Source organism: Lupinus angustifolius, chromosome LG17 (genome assembly GCF_001865875.1).
Source record: "Lupinus angustifolius cultivar Tanjil chromosome LG17, LupAngTanjil_v1.0, whole genome shotgun sequence".
Classification (NCBI taxonomy): Eukaryota; Viridiplantae; Streptophyta; class Magnoliopsida; order Fabales; family Fabaceae; genus Lupinus; species Lupinus angustifolius.
In genome coordinates this window covers 871,587-890,205 of record NC_032025.1, presented here as the reverse complement: position 1 = coordinate 890,205, position 18,619 = coordinate 871,587, and the positions used below count along the sequence as shown (strand labels likewise).

At 33.6% G+C, this 18,619-nt stretch overlaps 4 protein-coding genes and 1 non-coding gene across 6 annotated transcripts; 2 read left to right on the top strand and 3 right to left on the bottom strand.

Annotated features, from left to right (window-relative positions):
- Positions 1,835-4,939, top strand: LOC109330779. The gene is made up of 3 exons (XM_019565058.1): positions 1,835-2,071; positions 4,448-4,663; positions 4,823-4,939. Exons 1-3 carry the CDS (start codon positions 1,880-1,882, stop codon positions 4,937-4,939), a joined length of 525 nt encoding a protein of 174 aa, XP_019420603.1. The 5' UTR covers positions 1,835-1,879.
- TRNAV-AAC lies at positions 6,519-6,592 on the top strand. Its single transcript has one exon. It is a non-coding gene; the product is annotated as a tRNA-Val (tRNA).
- Positions 8,154-9,888, bottom strand: LOC109331674 (heat stress transcription factor B-2b). The gene is made up of 2 exons (XM_019566322.1): positions 9,337-9,888; positions 8,154-9,244 (listed from the first exon to the last, which is right to left on the bottom strand). The coding sequence occupies exons 1-2, from the start codon at positions 9,559-9,561 to the stop codon at positions 8,549-8,551; spliced, it is 921 nt and encodes a 306-aa protein (XP_019421867.1). The 5' UTR covers positions 9,562-9,888; the 3' UTR covers positions 8,154-8,548.
- Positions 10,959-14,034, bottom strand: LOC109331673 (myb-related protein B-like). Of its 2 annotated transcripts, none has more exons than XM_019566321.1 (7): positions 13,886-14,034; positions 13,672-13,726; positions 13,319-13,376; positions 12,674-12,768; positions 12,469-12,572; positions 12,072-12,200; positions 10,959-11,861 (listed from the first exon to the last, which is right to left on the bottom strand). In XM_019566321.1, exons 1-7 carry the CDS (start codon positions 13,963-13,965, stop codon positions 11,174-11,176), a joined length of 1,209 nt encoding a protein of 402 aa, XP_019421866.1. In that variant the 5' UTR covers positions 13,966-14,034; the 3' UTR covers positions 10,959-11,173. The 2 variants fall into 2 exon arrangements, with proteins under 2 accessions (XP_019421866.1, XP_019421864.1); XM_019566319.1 differs by having other exon boundaries at positions 13,295-13,376; positions 13,886-14,032.
- Positions 16,129-16,799, bottom strand: LOC109330778 (osmotin-like protein OSM34). Its single transcript, XM_019565057.1, has one exon. It carries the CDS (start codon positions 16,708-16,710, stop codon positions 16,129-16,131), a length of 582 nt encoding a protein of 193 aa, XP_019420602.1. The 5' UTR covers positions 16,711-16,799.

The following is an 18,619-nucleotide window of genomic DNA, read 5'->3' as shown; positions in this document are numbered from 1 at the left end:
AAAATATATATAAAATCAAATATTTGTCTCTCCATTAATGGAGTGAGTCCTTGTTCTTATTATGTACCGGTTGGACAATTTATTTTATCATGCTGGTTTTTATCTTGCACTTAAATAAAGTGAAAATAGTCTAAAATTGATAATGTACTAATTTTCTATATCAATAGATTACTTATCATTTATGTTTTACTTTAAACATCAAATTTACATGAGAGTGGTATATCAATCTCTTAAATCAAATCTCACACTTCCAAAGAAAAAATAAATTGGGCTAAAACTGAAAGAGATGTATAGTAAATTATCGATTCGGGCTACAACTTTTGCTACTCAAGCCTCCAACTCATATAGCATGACTTCATTATATCTGTCATAATTTTTTGTGTTGGGTATTCCAATTGTGAATGAAGAAGTTCTATATTGGGAAAAAATGGATGACTTAAAGAACATATAAGTGGATGAATTCATAGACCTAATGCCTTAAAGTTTTGGGTCAATATGAAGTGTCAAGTCCACTTATATGTTTTTTTCCAGTTAACTCATGGAGGAATGTTGTACTCTAATGTCACCTTGATGCTGCACAATATCTATATTCTTCTTGTGCCATTTCTGAACTCTGATGCTTAACATATTTTCCTCATAAATTTTTAGAAACGTTTCCAAAGCTAAACCTATCAAAATGTATGAGTGATTCAATATAAACATGGTCTCCATATATTCTTCTAAAAATCCATAAATCCAACAGTACAAACAGAATCCTAAATGTACTGAACAAAAACCATTCCATATATCAGCCAAGGTGAATTTGTCAACTGGTTAGTTAAACAATGTCATCCATAAATCATAATTGTTAACTCCATGTTTCCTTAAAACTTAAGAATGCTTCCAGCAGCAAAGTACTTACAAAAGTTTCCACATGATGAATGCATAAAGGGGATCACATGTACTACTTTTTCACGTCTCATTGTGTCACAATTTAATTGGAAGTTATCATCTATTTATAAAAAAATCATCAAAAATATAAAGTAACTTTTATATTATATATGATGAAATTTAATTGGCTTAATACATGGAAACATGACCTTTTAGGATCAGAAAATCCTCTTTCATAAATGCATCCGCCTTTACTACCCACATGAATAACAGAACGGGTGAAGTCATGAAGTTTGATTTGTTTATAGGAATCAAACTTAATAAATAAATTAGATGAAATTTGATTCACTATGAACACGAGAACAATTTTTTATATAGAACTTTCGTAAAAGTAAAAGGGATATGAGGTAGTGTTATTAAAATTGGTTCATATCAGCCGGTATAATAATTTTAACGGTCATGCAATTATACCGATCAAAATCGGTCATACTGGCCGATTTTCAATTGAACCGTACAGGTCATATTGACCAATTTTTATTTAAAATTAAAAAATATTAGTTTTTTATTGATTTTTCAACATCAATTTTAATATATTATATATGTATATCTAATTTCGTCGGTATGCGATTTAATTAGTAAACCACTATATCACTATACCAGTACCGTAACTGGTATGATACTAATAATTATGATATGAAGTTCCCTTAAGACCGGTGACTCAATGCCATGTCATCTGGCCACATAAGCACAATAACGGACATGTAAGAATTTGTGATCCAAGATTTCCATGGGAAAAGTCAACATCCCATACAAAGTTGAAACTCCATGCATTTGTATGATTGTATCTATAAAAAAGGAATAAATGTTTTTTGTGGTGAAATAAAAGTGTTGTCTTTTTCTTTAATATAAAAAGGCACACATAATGTATGGGAATGGTTTTATTTGAGGTTCAATAACGTGTTCCCCTTTCAAGGCTTGATTGCTTCACTATCCATTTTCTAAAGGAGAAATGGGAAATGCATCAAAATGGTTTTGTGGACTTGTATGTCTCACAAAACATGATGCTTCTGATTCACACAATTCTTCTTTTCCAATCAAATCACCCAACCAAAAATGGCGTTGGAGTTTCCTCAAGTCTTATGAAGATAACCCACAACAATGGGCAGCCATTAAGATTCAAGCCGCGTTTCGAGCCTGTTTGGTTAGTATCGACATATCTTCCTCCCTATGTCTTCTTACAACAAGTATCGTTTTCAAGAATCAAAAACTTATATTATTATACTAATGTTAGTGATATCATTAAGGAATCAAAGATTAAAAAAATTGTGATAAAAATGTATCATATTCAGATACATTTAATATATTTTTATTTATTTCTTAGTTAGTGACCCAATGTTAACATGTTCATAGTTTAATATAAATAGAAAAACCAAAATACAATTTTAATGAGCATGTTTTGTATTTAAACTGCCAGTGTCGAAGCTGCTTAATATTTTCCAAAAAAAACCTTATTTTCTTTTTCCGTTTTCTTTCCACTATTGATGTTGGCGACGAACTCCGTGTGGCATTTCCATGAAACTGAACCCAATATTTACTTTTACTTACTAGTTACTACCATACTCTTTCATAACGGGTGCCTTCACTATCTGCTATTCTGAAAACTGCTTTATACAGAATAAAACATGCATTGATTATCGGTCTATTATTGACCATTTATTTTTAATCACAGATATTACACTTATCTCTTTCTAATAAATATCGCTTACAAGAATTGAAATCTCGATTTTTTTTTGTCTTTGTGAAGATTTAGTGTGAAAGGTATAGCTAGAACTAGCATGTAAGTAATAATATTTACCTACCCCTGGCTTCTTTCTATTTCATATGTCTTGGCGTTTTCACAATTCAATGTGGTTAACTTTTACTCTTCAATCTTACTACGTCTTTACTATTTATTCTTAAGTCATAACAAGTATTTGCTGCTTACCTCTTCATATAATAATGTTTTCTTGAAATTTATTCATGCAACCATTTGGTAATTTATGTTTTTTTGTCATTGCATTTATGAGAGAGATCTTTTAATCGATATTATTTTTATTCTAAGAAAATAAATAAAGGGTTCTTATAATTTTTATATAATATATTTTATAATAATTAAACGATTAAATTTTAACTTAAATATATTTTTTATCTGATCAATCACATGCTCATGATAATGGAGATGTGTACCATACATTTGTACTTCTAAAACAAGGAATTAATTTTCACATGCGTACTTAACTGGGTAGATAAGATTTCCCGTATCTTTGTGAACAGCTGTCAATTTATTGTACGTAGTGGAAGGATGGGACTTCTAGATTTGGCACTTTTGGGTTTATAGGGAAAGGGAAAGAGATCAACCGTCTCAAACGTTGTATTAATCTGTCTTAAGTCAATTAAAATATATTTTTTATTACCTTTTGTTTTTACAATTTTTCTTTTATTTATGTACCAATATGTGATTGACTTAAGATATAGAATAAGATATTGTTTAAGATATATAGTAGGTGACAGATGCCTGTCTAAGAACCTTCGCCAAGTTGTCATTACTTTATCATAGGCTTCTTTAAAGGACATCTATTTCAACACATTAATGTTGGGTTAGTTGACGATATTAATAATCATATTGTTATTGTATATTAATGTTTTGATACGTAGTCATACTTTAATAATGTTGATTAATATATGTAGTCTAATTCAATAATATTGATTAATGGATTGTTTCATATGATGAAATAAGGACATTATTGTTATTGTGTTGAAAAGCAAGTATTTAGAACCTTCTGGAGACCGTTCTTATGAAAGTGGTCTCTCTTGAGTACCAGAGGGTCCGGTACCTGAAGAGATAGTGACATGTGGTGTTAAAAAATTTAAAGGCACAAATTTTAAATATGTTTTTTTAGATCATTAAGTCAATCTGGTCGCTTGATTCCCCTTAAACAAGGTGTCAGGTTCGAGTCTTGTGGATGGAAAAAATGTTCGCTGGGAGAATTAGCCTCACGTACATGTGGATGTTCCCGGCTCGAACAGGATTGCCTCCAGTACGATAATATCTTTCCCATTCAGTGACATTTGGGTTTAAATTTCATTTTTATCTTGAGATAAGAAAATTTGATTAGAAGTGATACCCAAACCAGCACATAATTTACCAATTGTCATCTTTTAAAACAATCATGTTACTTCGAAGCCATATGTTTTACAGAATTGCAAACCAAATTGCTTCAATATAATGAATGATGTTTAAGTTAAAAATGAGTTATGGATGAAAGACTTCTAATAATACTTGGTATCCTAGTATTACATCAAAATAGAGATCTTCTTCAGTAATGGAGAGACAGTAATTTAATTTCCTTGTGTTTTTTATGAGAAATATATTATTTTATTATACTTACGGTAGATATGTTATTACATGTTAGATTTTCTTTGGTTTTTCGAGGACTTGCCTCTCCATTAATATGGAGAGGATCCATACTTCTATATGAATATGATTCTTGATTTGACTTTCTTGTCCTCATTTACTCTCTCATGTTGAAATTGTTAGGCAAGGAGGGCACTGAGAGCTCTAAAAGGATTGGTGATGTTGCAAGCATTAGTGAGAGCTGAAATTGATAGGAAACGCACAGCAGAGTTCCTTCAAAGAATGCATCCATTTTCAGGAGCACAGGCCCGAGCCCGCGCCGCCCGAGCCTGCGCCGCCCAGGCCCAATTTTCACAGGCTTCTTGGACTGCAAAGCCCTCATCCACTAGCCACATCCATGTAAGCATTACCAATTGCACCTTCCAATAGTTTTTTGATGAGCTAAAGTCTAAAGCCAATGTTCTAATACATAAGTTTGTGTAGCAGATACACACATATATATATTGTAGTAGTATCCTGCATATTTATACTACCATAACAGAATTGGTAAATTTATAGGGACCAGCAACACCAGACAAATTTGAAAGCCCAATCAGATTTGTGAGCATGAAATTTGATCACCCATCATTAGTACTCAAGGTATTTTCTTTCATCCCTTTTCTATCAAAGGGATAGTTCAATGCATGATCAATTTTAGTGTGCTTATTTATGGAGTCGGGTTTATGACAGAGCATTATGACGTCATTGGATACCTGTAGCAAACCCACGTAATGAGATAAAAGTTTAGTTATTGTACTTATAGAGTCATTCATATCGTGAATTGTAGAGGAATGGCTCCAAATCCGATAATGGAGTAGACGAACAATCATTGAATCAACCAAGATCATGTAGCATGGATGATGAAAGAAGTGTTAAGACTTGTGAAATTTATCCCAGGAAGCCACACATCACATCTCAACATAGAAACCTGTTTTACTCAACTAGCCAACCTTTGGTTTTGGATCATTATAGCCAAAGTTTGACAACAACAAAGGACTCAACTTCATATCAATCATGCCAAAGTCCATCATCTTGTAAAGTTCAATCTTATAGTCCTCAGAATATATCTACCTCTTCTAAAGAGGGTGGTTCCAAAAGAAGCCCTTTTACTCCAACCATGAGTGATGGAACAAGAACATATATAAGTGGTAATTCCGACAATCCAAGTTACATGGGTTACACTCAATCTTCAAAGGCAAAGGTAAGATCTAACAGTGCTCCAAAACAAAGACCTTACTATGAGAGGTCTAGTTCATCTAATAGACACACTCTTCATTGATTTGGCGAGTCAAAAAGGATATCTCATATCTGCATTGCAAGCTAGCTTCATTACCAAACACTGTCTACGTTGGAGAACCTTCTTAATCATGTTTAGTTTGCCTATAGATAGTGATATATATATATATATATATATTTGTGTATTTTTGTTAAAAGGGAGTTGGAACTCTATGTTCATTTTGGGAGCACATCTGTTGTCCCACATTTTGTGCCACTCCATGTACCATGGGTGGTTTATGATTGGTCAGAAAAATATTTAATAATTAAATTTTAACTTAAATATATTTTTTCTGATCAATCATAAACCCATGGTACATGGAGTGGCACAAAATGTGGGACAACAGATGTGTACCCGTTCATTTTACTTGTTAGATTTTTGTTTGAAAGTTGAAACTGACCTACTATTTAATTGGAACCATAGGCCACAATACCCAGAATGTTTTAATATTGGGCATTTATCTTTTAACCCCATTCAACAAAATTTATTCTTCACTTCGATATGAGGAGGCAAAAAGCTGAAGACTAAAGAGAATATAATTTCTATATTCCAATCATACACTTTTACTAGAAAGGTGTAAGAAATTGAAGTAAAAGCACCATAATTTGGAATTATAATTATATAGAGACAAAAGAAAGTTATAGAAGGTGGGAAAATGAAGCACCACCAATGATCTCTTTATGCGAGTTTTGTGGTTAAAGGAAGGTGGTGTTATGCTACTTATCAAAAGAAAGGGGCTTTTCCTCATATCTTCTTTCCGTTTTTTTGTTTTTGGAAGTAAAAAACTACATGTTTCAAGGTTCATGTATATTCTGAACTTAAAGTGACGTGTATTTATAACATGCTTCAAAATAATTGACTGAGGTATTTTCTTTAGCATTGCAAAGAGGATATGGAACAGTTCTAATATTATGAAATTAACAATAAGTTTAGCAACATGGTTTCGTGGTGTAGTTGGTTATCACGTCAGTCTAACACACTGAAGGTCTCCGGTTCGAACCCGGGCGAAGCCATTTTGTAAAATTTATTTAGCTTTTGAAAATAGTTCCATTCTACAATGATAGTTACTGTGATATTGCCTTATGACAATGTAAAATGGACATGAATGCATGCTTGGTGTTTGAAAGAAGGATGTTTTAAATTGTTGAATATGATTTATCAAGATAAACTGATGATATTGAATGGATAATGGACAAACAGCAAGGGTACATGATAGGTGAGAATATTATTTTTCACCGTATAATTAATGATATCCGATCACCTATTGAAATATCTAATTATCTCCTTAACAAGTGTTGCTCATTCTATTCTCCAAAAACAAACATTTACTTTTAACCTACTATGCCAATAGTAACTAGCAAGCAAGTAAAAAGTAAGTAAAAGGACATAATGTGACAACTAAATAAATTAAAACATGTATTATTTTAATGTCCATTAACAACATTTAACCATACAAGCAAGTTTACAAAAAAAAAAATTGTGCACCTATTACAACACTCCCTATTAGTACAGGTAAAAGTATGTACAGTGTTTTACAATTTGGATGAGTAGGAATTCTGAAACTTTCAACTACAAGGACACAACCATGGAGAAAATTGTCTATGAATAAAACTCAAGTGTATTAATTATACATGAGTTACTTTCTATACCTCTGTTTTTTGAATAAATTTTAGTTATAAAAAAACCAACCAAGCAACAATGTTGTTTCAGCCTGCATTGAACAAATTAAACTAGGTTCCATTTTTGATATCCTCAACAATGAAGTTTTGCCAAAATAAAACCTTGTTCAGCATCTATGACCACAACCATTTTAGAACAAAAGAAGAGTGACCTTAGAATGTACTTTTCACAATGCTTACCATAAATATTTGTTAATTAATTCCAAGACAAAATATTTATTCTTGGTAGTTTCAGAATTTTGATAATAAAAATCGAGATTTCTGCATCAATGAATAAAAAACGAAAAGGAGAAAGAAAGAGTTATGAAGTTCACGATTCTTTACTATTTTGCTCTGTACGGCTCATACTTAAATTAACTCAATCGCATAAGTAGATTTGGTTTTAGCCAGAAATGCAGAGAATTTTTACAGATCGTACATAGATTTGAATGAGCATTGTATGGTTGGTAGGTGGCTAAGAGCACATAGATATAATTATTTTCAACTTTACTCTGCACATGTTTCTGGCTCCAACATAACAAATAAGGAGTCCAAAGATCATATAATTCCTCATTTTCACATGGGTCACTCATCTTAACATTTATCTCCTTCCCCTGCTCTTTAGCTTCAACTTTCTCAACTATCTCAATCAAATAGTAATGAAAAGTTGGAAATGTGTACTTATTTGGACTTAAGATTTCAAGCATATAAAATAAATTATGATAAACATGCACATGCTGCATAAATGTGAATGGCTGAGGTTGATATGGCTTTTGCTAAAACTACCATTTTTTCCTCTGCATCATTACTCTATCAGACTTCAGTCTATCACATGACTTGTATCTATTTAGTTAGCATGCCCATTTTCTATTATCATAACAGTGCATGGAAGAAGAAGGATTGGTATATACCTGTATAAGGGATTTCAACATAGCTTTCTAAAAACTTTATTGCGGGCTATCCACAAGTCCGCCCTACCCGTATTTAGGGCAGACAAGGCATTGTATTTCATCTTTTTTTGTTACAAACGGGTATGTCACAACACTAGCAAGACAGCCCAAATTGCCGATACTACATGATTATCTATCTTTAACCACTCTTAGGAACAACTAAACATAATAATAATAAAGAGAAAATCCAAAATAATGTAAACTGTAAAGTGCTTTTTGAGCATCCTATTCCAGGACCCGCTCATTGATACAGGCTGTGGTAGAAGATTGTCATGAAGCAACAACCAAACACTGCCTTTGCTGATTGTACAACATCAACAAGTAACTAAGCCTAATTAACAACTTTATGATGTTAAGGTTATTATTTCCCAAGCTCCAACCAACGAGTTTCCTTAACCTGATCACCAGAATTGTCCCCATCGTGCGGTTCAGATTTCACATCTGAACCGCCATCTGCTTCATGTGACAACTGTGTTTGATATTCTTTCTCTGTTTCACCCTCACTTTCTGTCCTATGTCCTCTCTTCATCCCAATTGAAACCCCAAACAATTTCGGAACCTCTCCATCTCCGGCCTTAAACGGCGTCGCGTACTTTGTTGGAGGCATAAGATCCAATGATTTCCCTTCAGGTACAGCAGCGCTAATAGATGAGTGAAATTGAGTGGAACGAGAAGAAGCATAATTTGACATCAAACCGAATATATTATTATACAAACTCTTCAATTGAATCAACTCGTGACTCATTTGCACGTTCTCTTTCCTAAGCCTCTCGTTCTCTTCTAATAGTTCTGGTATATTAGTGCAATTCGTCGTGCTCTGGTGCACTGTAATATTCGGACATGAGTTTGCGGAGAGTACCTGTTCTTCGCCGGAAGTTGTTGGCGACACCGTTCTCGCCAGTGCAGGCGCCGCCACTGCAACAGTCACCGTGTTCGCTGCGATTGCTGCCGCCGGCGATATTTTCCGGCGCTTAATTTCTCTCAGCAAACCTCTCTCGCCGCGACGGAAACAATCATGAGCGAATTCCCAACGGTCAGGTACAACCTTCCGAAATCCCTGTAAATAAAGCACAAAACCGTTTTCGGTTGCGGAGAAAAACTACAGAATCGAAAAGAAAACGAAAATTCGAAAAACAGAGAAATAATTACATATGTATTAAGCTGTCGAACGAAACTAGAGAAGTTGTTGTGTTTGAAATAATTAGGAAGCAAATCTCGAGCGAATTCAGCGGGTTTCCAAACTATGAACGTTGTTCCATCTTCATTCCATGAAATTAGGTCATTCTTCGAAGGATCATCAACAAGCTGATACGTTTTGGTCAAAAACGGCGTCGGAAGGAATCTCTGCAAATCAGATTCTCCAGTTTGCTCCATCGGTGATGGAGCCACCGAATTTGATTCCAGATCTGGACGCTCCACCTTTCCGATTTTAGGGTATTGATGAGAAAACGGTAACAGTTTCTGAGAGAATGAACAAGTTGAGCTTGTAGAGGTTGGGTATCTTTTGTTGTTTCTCGAAGTTTCTAGATGAGACTAGAATGATAGAGAAAAAGTAACACCTTCGTGTGGGTTCCACGGTGGAGATGAGTATAGAATAATAAAAGGATAAGATTAAGAATACAACCGATGAAGAAAACGACACAATTTAGACATTGGATTTCGCTTAATCACAGCCGTTAGTTTGGTAATCCACTTTTTTAGAACCTTCCTTCTCCTACTTTCCTTTTTAGATCTTTCATTCCATACATTCATTGTGAGGAATCCGGGTCTTCTCTCCCAAAACTTTAAATCCACTTGTCTCAAACCAATCATATTTTGAATTATTTATTATAAGGAGGAATTTATTTGATTCCGTTACAAATCATTTAATTACATATATAATACTATCATACAAGATGAATGAATTTATCTGTAACTGACAACATAAATGTCTAAGTTATTTATGGTGAAAAGTATTTCTCACTTTAAAAGTAAGTTTTTCTTTCAAATGGATAAAGAAAAGATTTGCAATTATTACAAGTACATGATACTTAAATGCCACAAAAAGAAATGATAGAAGTATATATTGTTTGATATTGAATACATTATAAAAAGTCTTCCCCATTTTTGTATTTTCAGTACTATCACGGAATTATTCACCATTTTCAATAATGAACTAATTTTTTAGGGTATATGATTGTCTCTTTCATATCGCTTTTACAAATCAAATCTTGAACTTTTGGTCAACTTGGGGATCTAGCAAAACTTACACCACTAAACCAACAGTTGGTTATCCATTTTTTGTTTGATATTAAATATACTTTGTCCTAATCAATTATATAGGTCTAATGTGGTAAGGTCCAATACAAGATTTTAATTCTTATAAGCGACATTTGTTGAGAATGACAATCACACACTCCAAAAGAGATTAATTCATTTACTAGAGGGTGAAAAATAATAAGTTGTATAAAATACACTAAGTCACAGGTACTAATACTAAGTACTAACACAAATATTACTTGAAAAATTAGTTATATAAAATTCAAGTCTAGACCTAGTAAATCATCTTTTCATTTCTATGGACCACAGTGATATTATCCTTAAGATGGAGATGACTGATCATTGTGTATTCATGACACTTTCATTCTAAAGCTTTGTTTTTGGTGAAGAACGCCTATAGAATGGAGATGAATTTGCATTTTCATTATTCTTTGAGGATAGGAGTGGGCTTCAAAGATGCAATTAGATGAACAACTTAGCTGACAATCAACTGATTTGACAAATCACATTTGTTAATAACTTTTATTAGAAGTGTGGAACAATTAAAATGATATCTATTCGAAAGATCCACATTATATTGCAAAGAAAAATCATATATCAACATTTATTGTAAAAAATTAACCTACTATCATTCCAACACGTGCACAATACGTTGAAACAAGGCATTAGAAGTATTAGATTTTCTTCAATGATTGGTCTATAAGAAGAAATGAGATAAACCTGGAAGCTAATAATTGAAAACACGTTCAGATTCAGGAGTGGAAACGATCATTGACAAAGGTGTTTGGGTACTGTCACAGTAGTCTGCACTGCTTGTCTTCCTGGGACTTCTTTTCCTTATGATCGAAGGCATATTTTCGTATGTCATTGCTAAGCTTCTTAGTACAGATACTGGGCTGAAGCCGCTTATGTCATCAGCATAATGTTGCATACTGTTAATTTTGTTGTTGCTTCCCTTTCTAATTTGATTGTAATATTCACCATCGGCAAGAAACTTTGTCTCTGAAGAAGAAACTTTTTGCCGTTTCGGAGATTCAATGTCCTCAGAAGCAACATCAGTTGCAAGAGGGAAATAATCTAAATTTGTGGCATACATATCAGGAGTATTACATAAAGCCATATATTTAATTGAGGCACTTGGAGTTCCCCCCTCAAGACAGCTTTTCTCAGAGCAAAATTCCCCTGCTGAAGTATTTTGAAGAATCAATTGTGTATGAGAGTTGTTAACACTGTCTTTCAACAAGTGACTCTGTTCAAGAGAAACCATTTCATTGAAACTTTGAAGTTCTTTTTTAGCCAAAACATGTGCTGGCTTTACTCCAGAAGTGGCAAAGCTTATGTCACTTCCAGAAGGTGAGGATGCATCCAATTTCTTCTTCATTGAGTTCCAATGATTTTTTATAGCGTTGTCACTCCTGGGCAACCCAAACATACAAAGATCAAGAGTAATTAGTAACAGGAACATATATACCATCCCAAAGATACATAAGATTATGATTCAAGTGTAGATTGTTACGATTCAAGTGTAGATTGTTATGATTCAAGTGTAAAAAGTAGTGATAAAAAGGCAAAATTTTGCATGTTTCGGACCAAATGTCGTCAGGCTGTAGGTTGAAAAGGAGTACCTTCCGGGAAGAACCTTTGCAATTTCTGCCCATTTACTGCCATATAATTGGTAATAGTAGGCAAGTACTGCTTCCTCTTCCTCCGTCCATGCTTCCTTCCTAATAGTTGGATCTAAGTGATTGTGCCACCTGAAATGATAACAGTGTTAATTTTCTTGCAACATTTTACAGGGATCTGCCACATATATTATCAATACAAAACCTAAGGTTATCTAACATATGCATACAAGATAATATAACCAATTCAAGTATCTTCTCGATGAGTCAGTTAGTTAGACACAAATATATCAAATTTGAATAATATTGTAATTTAAATAACTATATAGATTAAGAAGAAGAAAAGGCCCAGTCTATGGCACAAACATAATTGCACTTACTGAGAACGATTATTGCGTACCTCTCTCGGCATTGCTTCCCAATACGACCTGGTAAAAATTGTGCAATATAAGACCATTTCTTCAGACCATAATTTCCGACAAGGTCAATGAGGCAATCATCCTCCTAAAACATCAAATGGAGAAGCAGACCACAATCACAATCAATTCTAAAAAACCAACATTAGTACACAAAGGAATTACAACAAGAGTGTAGTAGAAGTGCACCTCCTTTGTCCATGAACCCTTTACAACATCAGGATTTAAAACCTTTTGCCAGTGATGCAAACATTGGATACCAGTTCGCCCAGGTAGGTTTGCAGCTGCAAAGCACCAATTTGGCAACCATAAAATGCAATGAGCTTAAAAGTGAATAGAGTAGAAAAGAATCCTCTTCACAAGAGGCAAATTGTTGTTTTTGCATTTATATCGAATAGTAAAAGTATCGTATCATTATATTTAACTGATAAAAGTATCATATCATTATGTCTAACTGATAAAAGTGTCATATCATTATGTCTAACTGATAAAAGTGTCATATCATTATATCTAACTGATAGAAGTGTCATATCTTTCTCTCTTTTTCATGTTGTTTTTTGATATATTTGTTTCTCTAGTAACGGACAGTATCCTAAATACTCGAATATACCGACATTAAATTATGCATCTATGTATTCATTAATAGTATCTCATTATACTACATTTTATCAGAGATGAGCTATCTAAAGTTTCACAAAACACCTCTTAGCATCTCAACATGTTGCTTTAAAGTAAATTCAATTGAGAGTAGAAGTTGTTGATAAGCAACCTAAAACAAGTTTTCCTTAAAAAAAAGAAGAGAGAGCAAACCAAGACTGGTACTGCCATATCCACCTATTTTCTTCCAGTTCCTACCATCGTGCTTCTTCACTGTTTCAATCAAAATGTTGTCCTGATTTTCAAAATCACACATCATTTCAAACCGTAACCTAATATAAGTAAATAACCTATGCACGATATCCTAGTATAATATAAGCTTTATTGGAAAGAATTTAGTACTCACAATTCATCATATCAGGACAGAAATTTTCCATAACAAATATTGTAAGAGCACTATAAATGCACTCAAGCTAACACATTATAATCATTAACTATTTCATAATTAGGAAAATATGTTTAACTATAAGCAGTAGTTATTGTTTTCAAAAGAAGTTGAAAAATAGGGTTAACATTAAATTCAATTCAACCTCTTCCTCTGTCCAGCATCCCTTAGAGTTGCGTCTAACTTGAGCATTCGTTCTCCTATCAAAATAATTCAACATCAGCAGATAATACCGAGTGTACTGAAAACCAAGCCATTAATTCTAGAATCTAGAAACGAATCAAGGTTTCCTGAATTGCTAATAAGAAAACAAAAAAATAGAAATGCTAAACTATAATAAATTATTAAACAGTGGTTACCCTGAAATATGGGTTGAATTGAAAGGAGAGGGTTCAGAATTGCAATGGAAATTTTCGACCTCGTTTGTAACTTGGAACATGATTAATTTTGAGAAGCAGTGTTTAAGAAATGAAGTATGAAATGTAACAGAAAATGAGAGAGAAACGAAACGGGGAGGGTGTGAGGAGAGTGGTTTTAACGGCCTCTCAATATATATAGTAGAAGAAGCAGCTTGCGTTGGAAGCTATATGGAATGAATGATAGCACGCTTTTTTTAATTTCTTTTTTTCGTTTAGATTTTATAAATAACGGCTTAGCTTGCGTTGCAATTTTCCTGTGATTAACAATAACCAATTTATTACTAGGGTTTTTTTTGTGGAATGAGTATGAGTTTTCCCATTTTTTTTGTGTTTAATTATGTCCCAGATTAATATAGAATGAGGAAATCATTTTTTTGCACTTGCACTTCCCCTAATTTTATATTTTCATTATACTAATCACTTCTGCATGAAAAATAAGTATATTTTTTAAATAAAAATGTGATAAATGCAATTTAGTTAAACAAAATATTATATATTATGGACATAAGTTCAAATAATATATGAGTCAATACATCTTTATTATTATTGGTTCGTTACGATATAGTATAAGAGTGAATTAAACAATATTTGTTTATAATTGTTGATGCATTTTGTAACAAAAAATAATAAAAATACATTGATTTGTATATTATTTAGATTTGTCTCCACAATATACCATATTTTGCTTAAATTAATTACATTTATCATATTTTTTTTAAAAGATTACTCTTATTTCTCATGCAGGGCAAGAGTGGTCAATGTAATGAATGTATAGAAATTAGAAAGTTTATCGTAGGTATAGAAAAGTGAAAAGTGATTTATGTAATTTCGCTAAACCTCAAGGGGTATCAATGTAATTTACTCATATAAAATTGACACATATTTGAAATAAAATAAAGAAAATATAAAATAACATTTTTATATTATTTAGTAGGGTATAACATTCTTATTGTTTCTTTTGCATGACCCAAACTCTCTTCCTTAATAGTGGAGAGGGATTGGGAGTTTTTTCATGCAAAAATGATTGGGAGTTTGCTTAGTTATAGATTTTTATTGTTATTATAAAGATTTATATAATGTCATTATATTATTTATTATTCCTTTTAATTATTTTGTTGGAGAAAAAATATATGTACCAACCATGTATGAGTTTTATACACTCATACTACATCATTCACTTCTCATATTTAATCATTGTTGACCATTCAAAAAAATCTAAATAAATGATGAATGATATATTGACCGTGTATAAATTTTTATATTGTTGATGCATAAATATTATATTTTTCTAAAGAATTAATGATAATTAAATATACATAGTAGATAATGCAAGTTTTTGAGACCAAGGTGGATTTGATGATTTATATTTTTTTTATTAAAAATTATCTAATACTGTAGCTCTATCGGAGAGATGATATTATTTGATGTGTTTTATATAAGTAAACATTTTGATGCTATAAAGGAATTATTCTTTTGGAAGATTGTGAACTAATGTAATGGTACATGCATATGCATTAATGTCTTAATAAGTATTAAACATGCCAATTATGCCTTGTATATAATTTATTTGTGCCTTCAATACTATGCTTTTACAGGTTAGACCAACTTATTGAATAATAAATACTAATGAATGGCGATATCAGAGAATAATCAAATTATTGTTTCAGGTTAGACCAACTTAAACTCGTCTAATTAATGAATATGCATACATTTATATATCCCTCATCAATGTTGATCAGCTATCCTTATTCATATCTCATTTGGTATCCTATCTAATCAAAAAATCTTATTTAATTAAAATTAATTTTTTTAATAACAGAAATTAATATTTGAAGTTTAATTCACTTGTTACATGATGACCAAATTTTCTTGGGACATGGATCATTTTCCTATCAGCATATATGAGAGCAAAAAGTTACTAGTAAAAGATAAAAGAGGAAAATTAAACTATGAAGTCATAAAGGAAGTTTTCATTTATAGAAACTCAGGTGGAGCTTATTGATTACATCATAAAGGAAGTTTTCCTCAAAAAACTTCATTTTTCTGCAGTCCAATGGAAGGACTTAACTTGATGATAAGAGTAGTTTTTATTTCAATACTGGTTGGTTGCTGATATGTTAGGAGTCTCACATTGAGTAGAATAGTAAACGTAATGTAGTATTTAAGCCATGAAACTCTCCCACCTAATAGATATTACCAAGCATCTGAATATGAGATTGTCCCAAGGGACAGAAGACAACCTTGTAGTTAGAACCAGCAGGGCATGTGAAAGTGCTTGTGGGGTCATCCTGAGGGTAGCTATAAGAATCTCTGCACCTATCTTTGAAGAACCTTGAGAAGTAAGTGGGTCCACAACTTCCTTGTCCATTGGTGCAACAATACTCATTTGTCTTATACACTGTGCATGGGTTATTACACCCACCAGGTGCCCTTAACTCATTAGGGCACTGTCCATTAATATCAGCAGTGCAACTTAGTTTGTGACACCCTCCATTTATAGGGTAGAAGTCCATTGGGATGTTGAAACCATCCACAAGGGAGATATCATAGAAATCTTGATTTGCATATTGGTTTAATGCAAATTCAGCCAATGTGTTGGGAGGGACACCCCAACCTTGGCAGTTTAGCCCACCGGTGCAGTCTCCAGTCTGGCAGCGGCCACGACCGCTGCCATCGAAGTTGCAACCGGTGCGGCCCCAGATACGTGCCATGGCAGTGCCAGCATTCACCCAGAGGTTCCATGTCTGGCCTCTTTCGAGGCGCATGCCGCCTCAGGGGCTGGCAGCAGCCCAAACTGTGTAAGGACAGTTATTGACTATCTCAAAATTGGCTGCATGGATTGTTACTAAAGAAGCTGTGAAGAAGGCACTTCCATGGTGAATGAAGAAGAAGAAAATGGAATGAAAATGAAAGAAGATGAGAATCAAGAACAAGATGGTTGAGAGATGAAATTGAAATGAAGGATATTGTTATTGATCTTGAATTGAATTAAATACAGAATAGGGAATCAAACTATTTAAACACAATGAACAAAACTGAAACTTGCCATAAATGGAAACTAACCTAAAAACAGAATTAACATATTTACAAAAAACTGCTAAAAAAGGAAAGCTGTTGAAAACACTGCAAAATCAAATTCTAATGGCAAATCTAGTTGGTGAGGTGATTATCATCCTCAACAGGCCCCCTCAAACTAGGCATATGAATGTCAAGAATGCCAAGTTTGGAAACGATTGAATGAAATGGCGAAGGAGACAAGGATTTTGTGAAGATGTCAGCAAGTTGCAAGGAGGTGTGAATAGGAAGAAGATGAACAGTGCCATTGATGATTCTTTCTCGGACAACATGACAATCGATATCTATGTGCTTTGTACGCTCATGAAAGACGGGATTGGCAGCTATATGAAGTGCAGAGTTGTTATCACAGAAAATGCTCACTGTCTTGTGATGTATGCCAAGGTCTCTGTACAAGAAGAGCAACCATTGAGCTTCACAAACAGCCATAGCAAGGGCTCTGTATTCAGCTTCTGAAGAGGATCTAGAAACGATATTCTGTTTCTTGCTTTTCCATGAGATTAATGCATTACCTAAGAAGAAACACCAACCAGTGATGGACTTCCTAGTGTCAATACATTTTGCCCAATCTGAATCTGAGTAACCTTGTATTGTTGTTGTGTTTTCTGTTGGAAAGAAGACTCCTTTACCAGGGGAATTTTTGAGATATCGAAGAATTCTTGTTGCTGCCTTATAGTGAAGATCAGTTGGAGAACATAGAAATTGACTCAAAGCTCCTACAGCATAAGATATATCAGGTCGGGTGTTTGTTAAGTATAGAAGCTTCCCTATCAATCTTCTGTAGGAAGAGTCATCTGTTAGAGGAGTGCCAGAGTGAGAGTGGAGGTTGTTGTTGTATTCCATGGGAGTAGAAGCTGGTTTAGCACCAAGGTAACCAGTTTCTTCTAAGAGGTCTAGTGTGTATTTCCTTTGGTACAAAACAATCCCCTTCTTTGATCTTGCAACCTCCATCCCAAGGAAGAATTTTCCAAGAAAGAATTTTAGACCCCCTAGGTCTTTTATGCTGAATTGGTCATGCAGAATTCCCTTGGTGATCATGATGTCTTCAATGTCATTACCTGTCAAAATTAAGTCATCAACATAAGCAAGAATGGCTGTAAAGCCATTGTTAGTGTTCTTAATGAATAGAGAATGATCAGCAAAGGATTTAGTATAACCAATTTTCAGTAGAGTATTGGTGAGTTTGTCATGCCATTGCCTGCTGGCTTGCTTCAACCCATATATGGATTTTTCCAATTTGCAAACAGTTCTGGAGTTGGAGACTTGGAGTCCTTGTGGTGCCTTCATGTAGACAGTTTCTTTCAGATCACCATGAAGGAATGCTGTGTTGATATCCAGCTGATGCAGGTGCCAATTGTTCATAGCAGCCAGACATAGTAAGACTCTTATGGTTGTTATTTTAACCACTGGACTGAAAGTGTCCATATAATCAACTCCTTCTGTTTGATTGAAGCCTTTTGCCACTAGTCTTGCTTTGTGTCTCTCAATTGATCCATCAGCATGGTATTTCACCTTGAAGACCCACTTGCATCCTATTGCTTTCTTGTCTGCTGGTAGTTCAGTTAAGGTCCATGTATTATTTCTGCTTAGAGCTTGCAA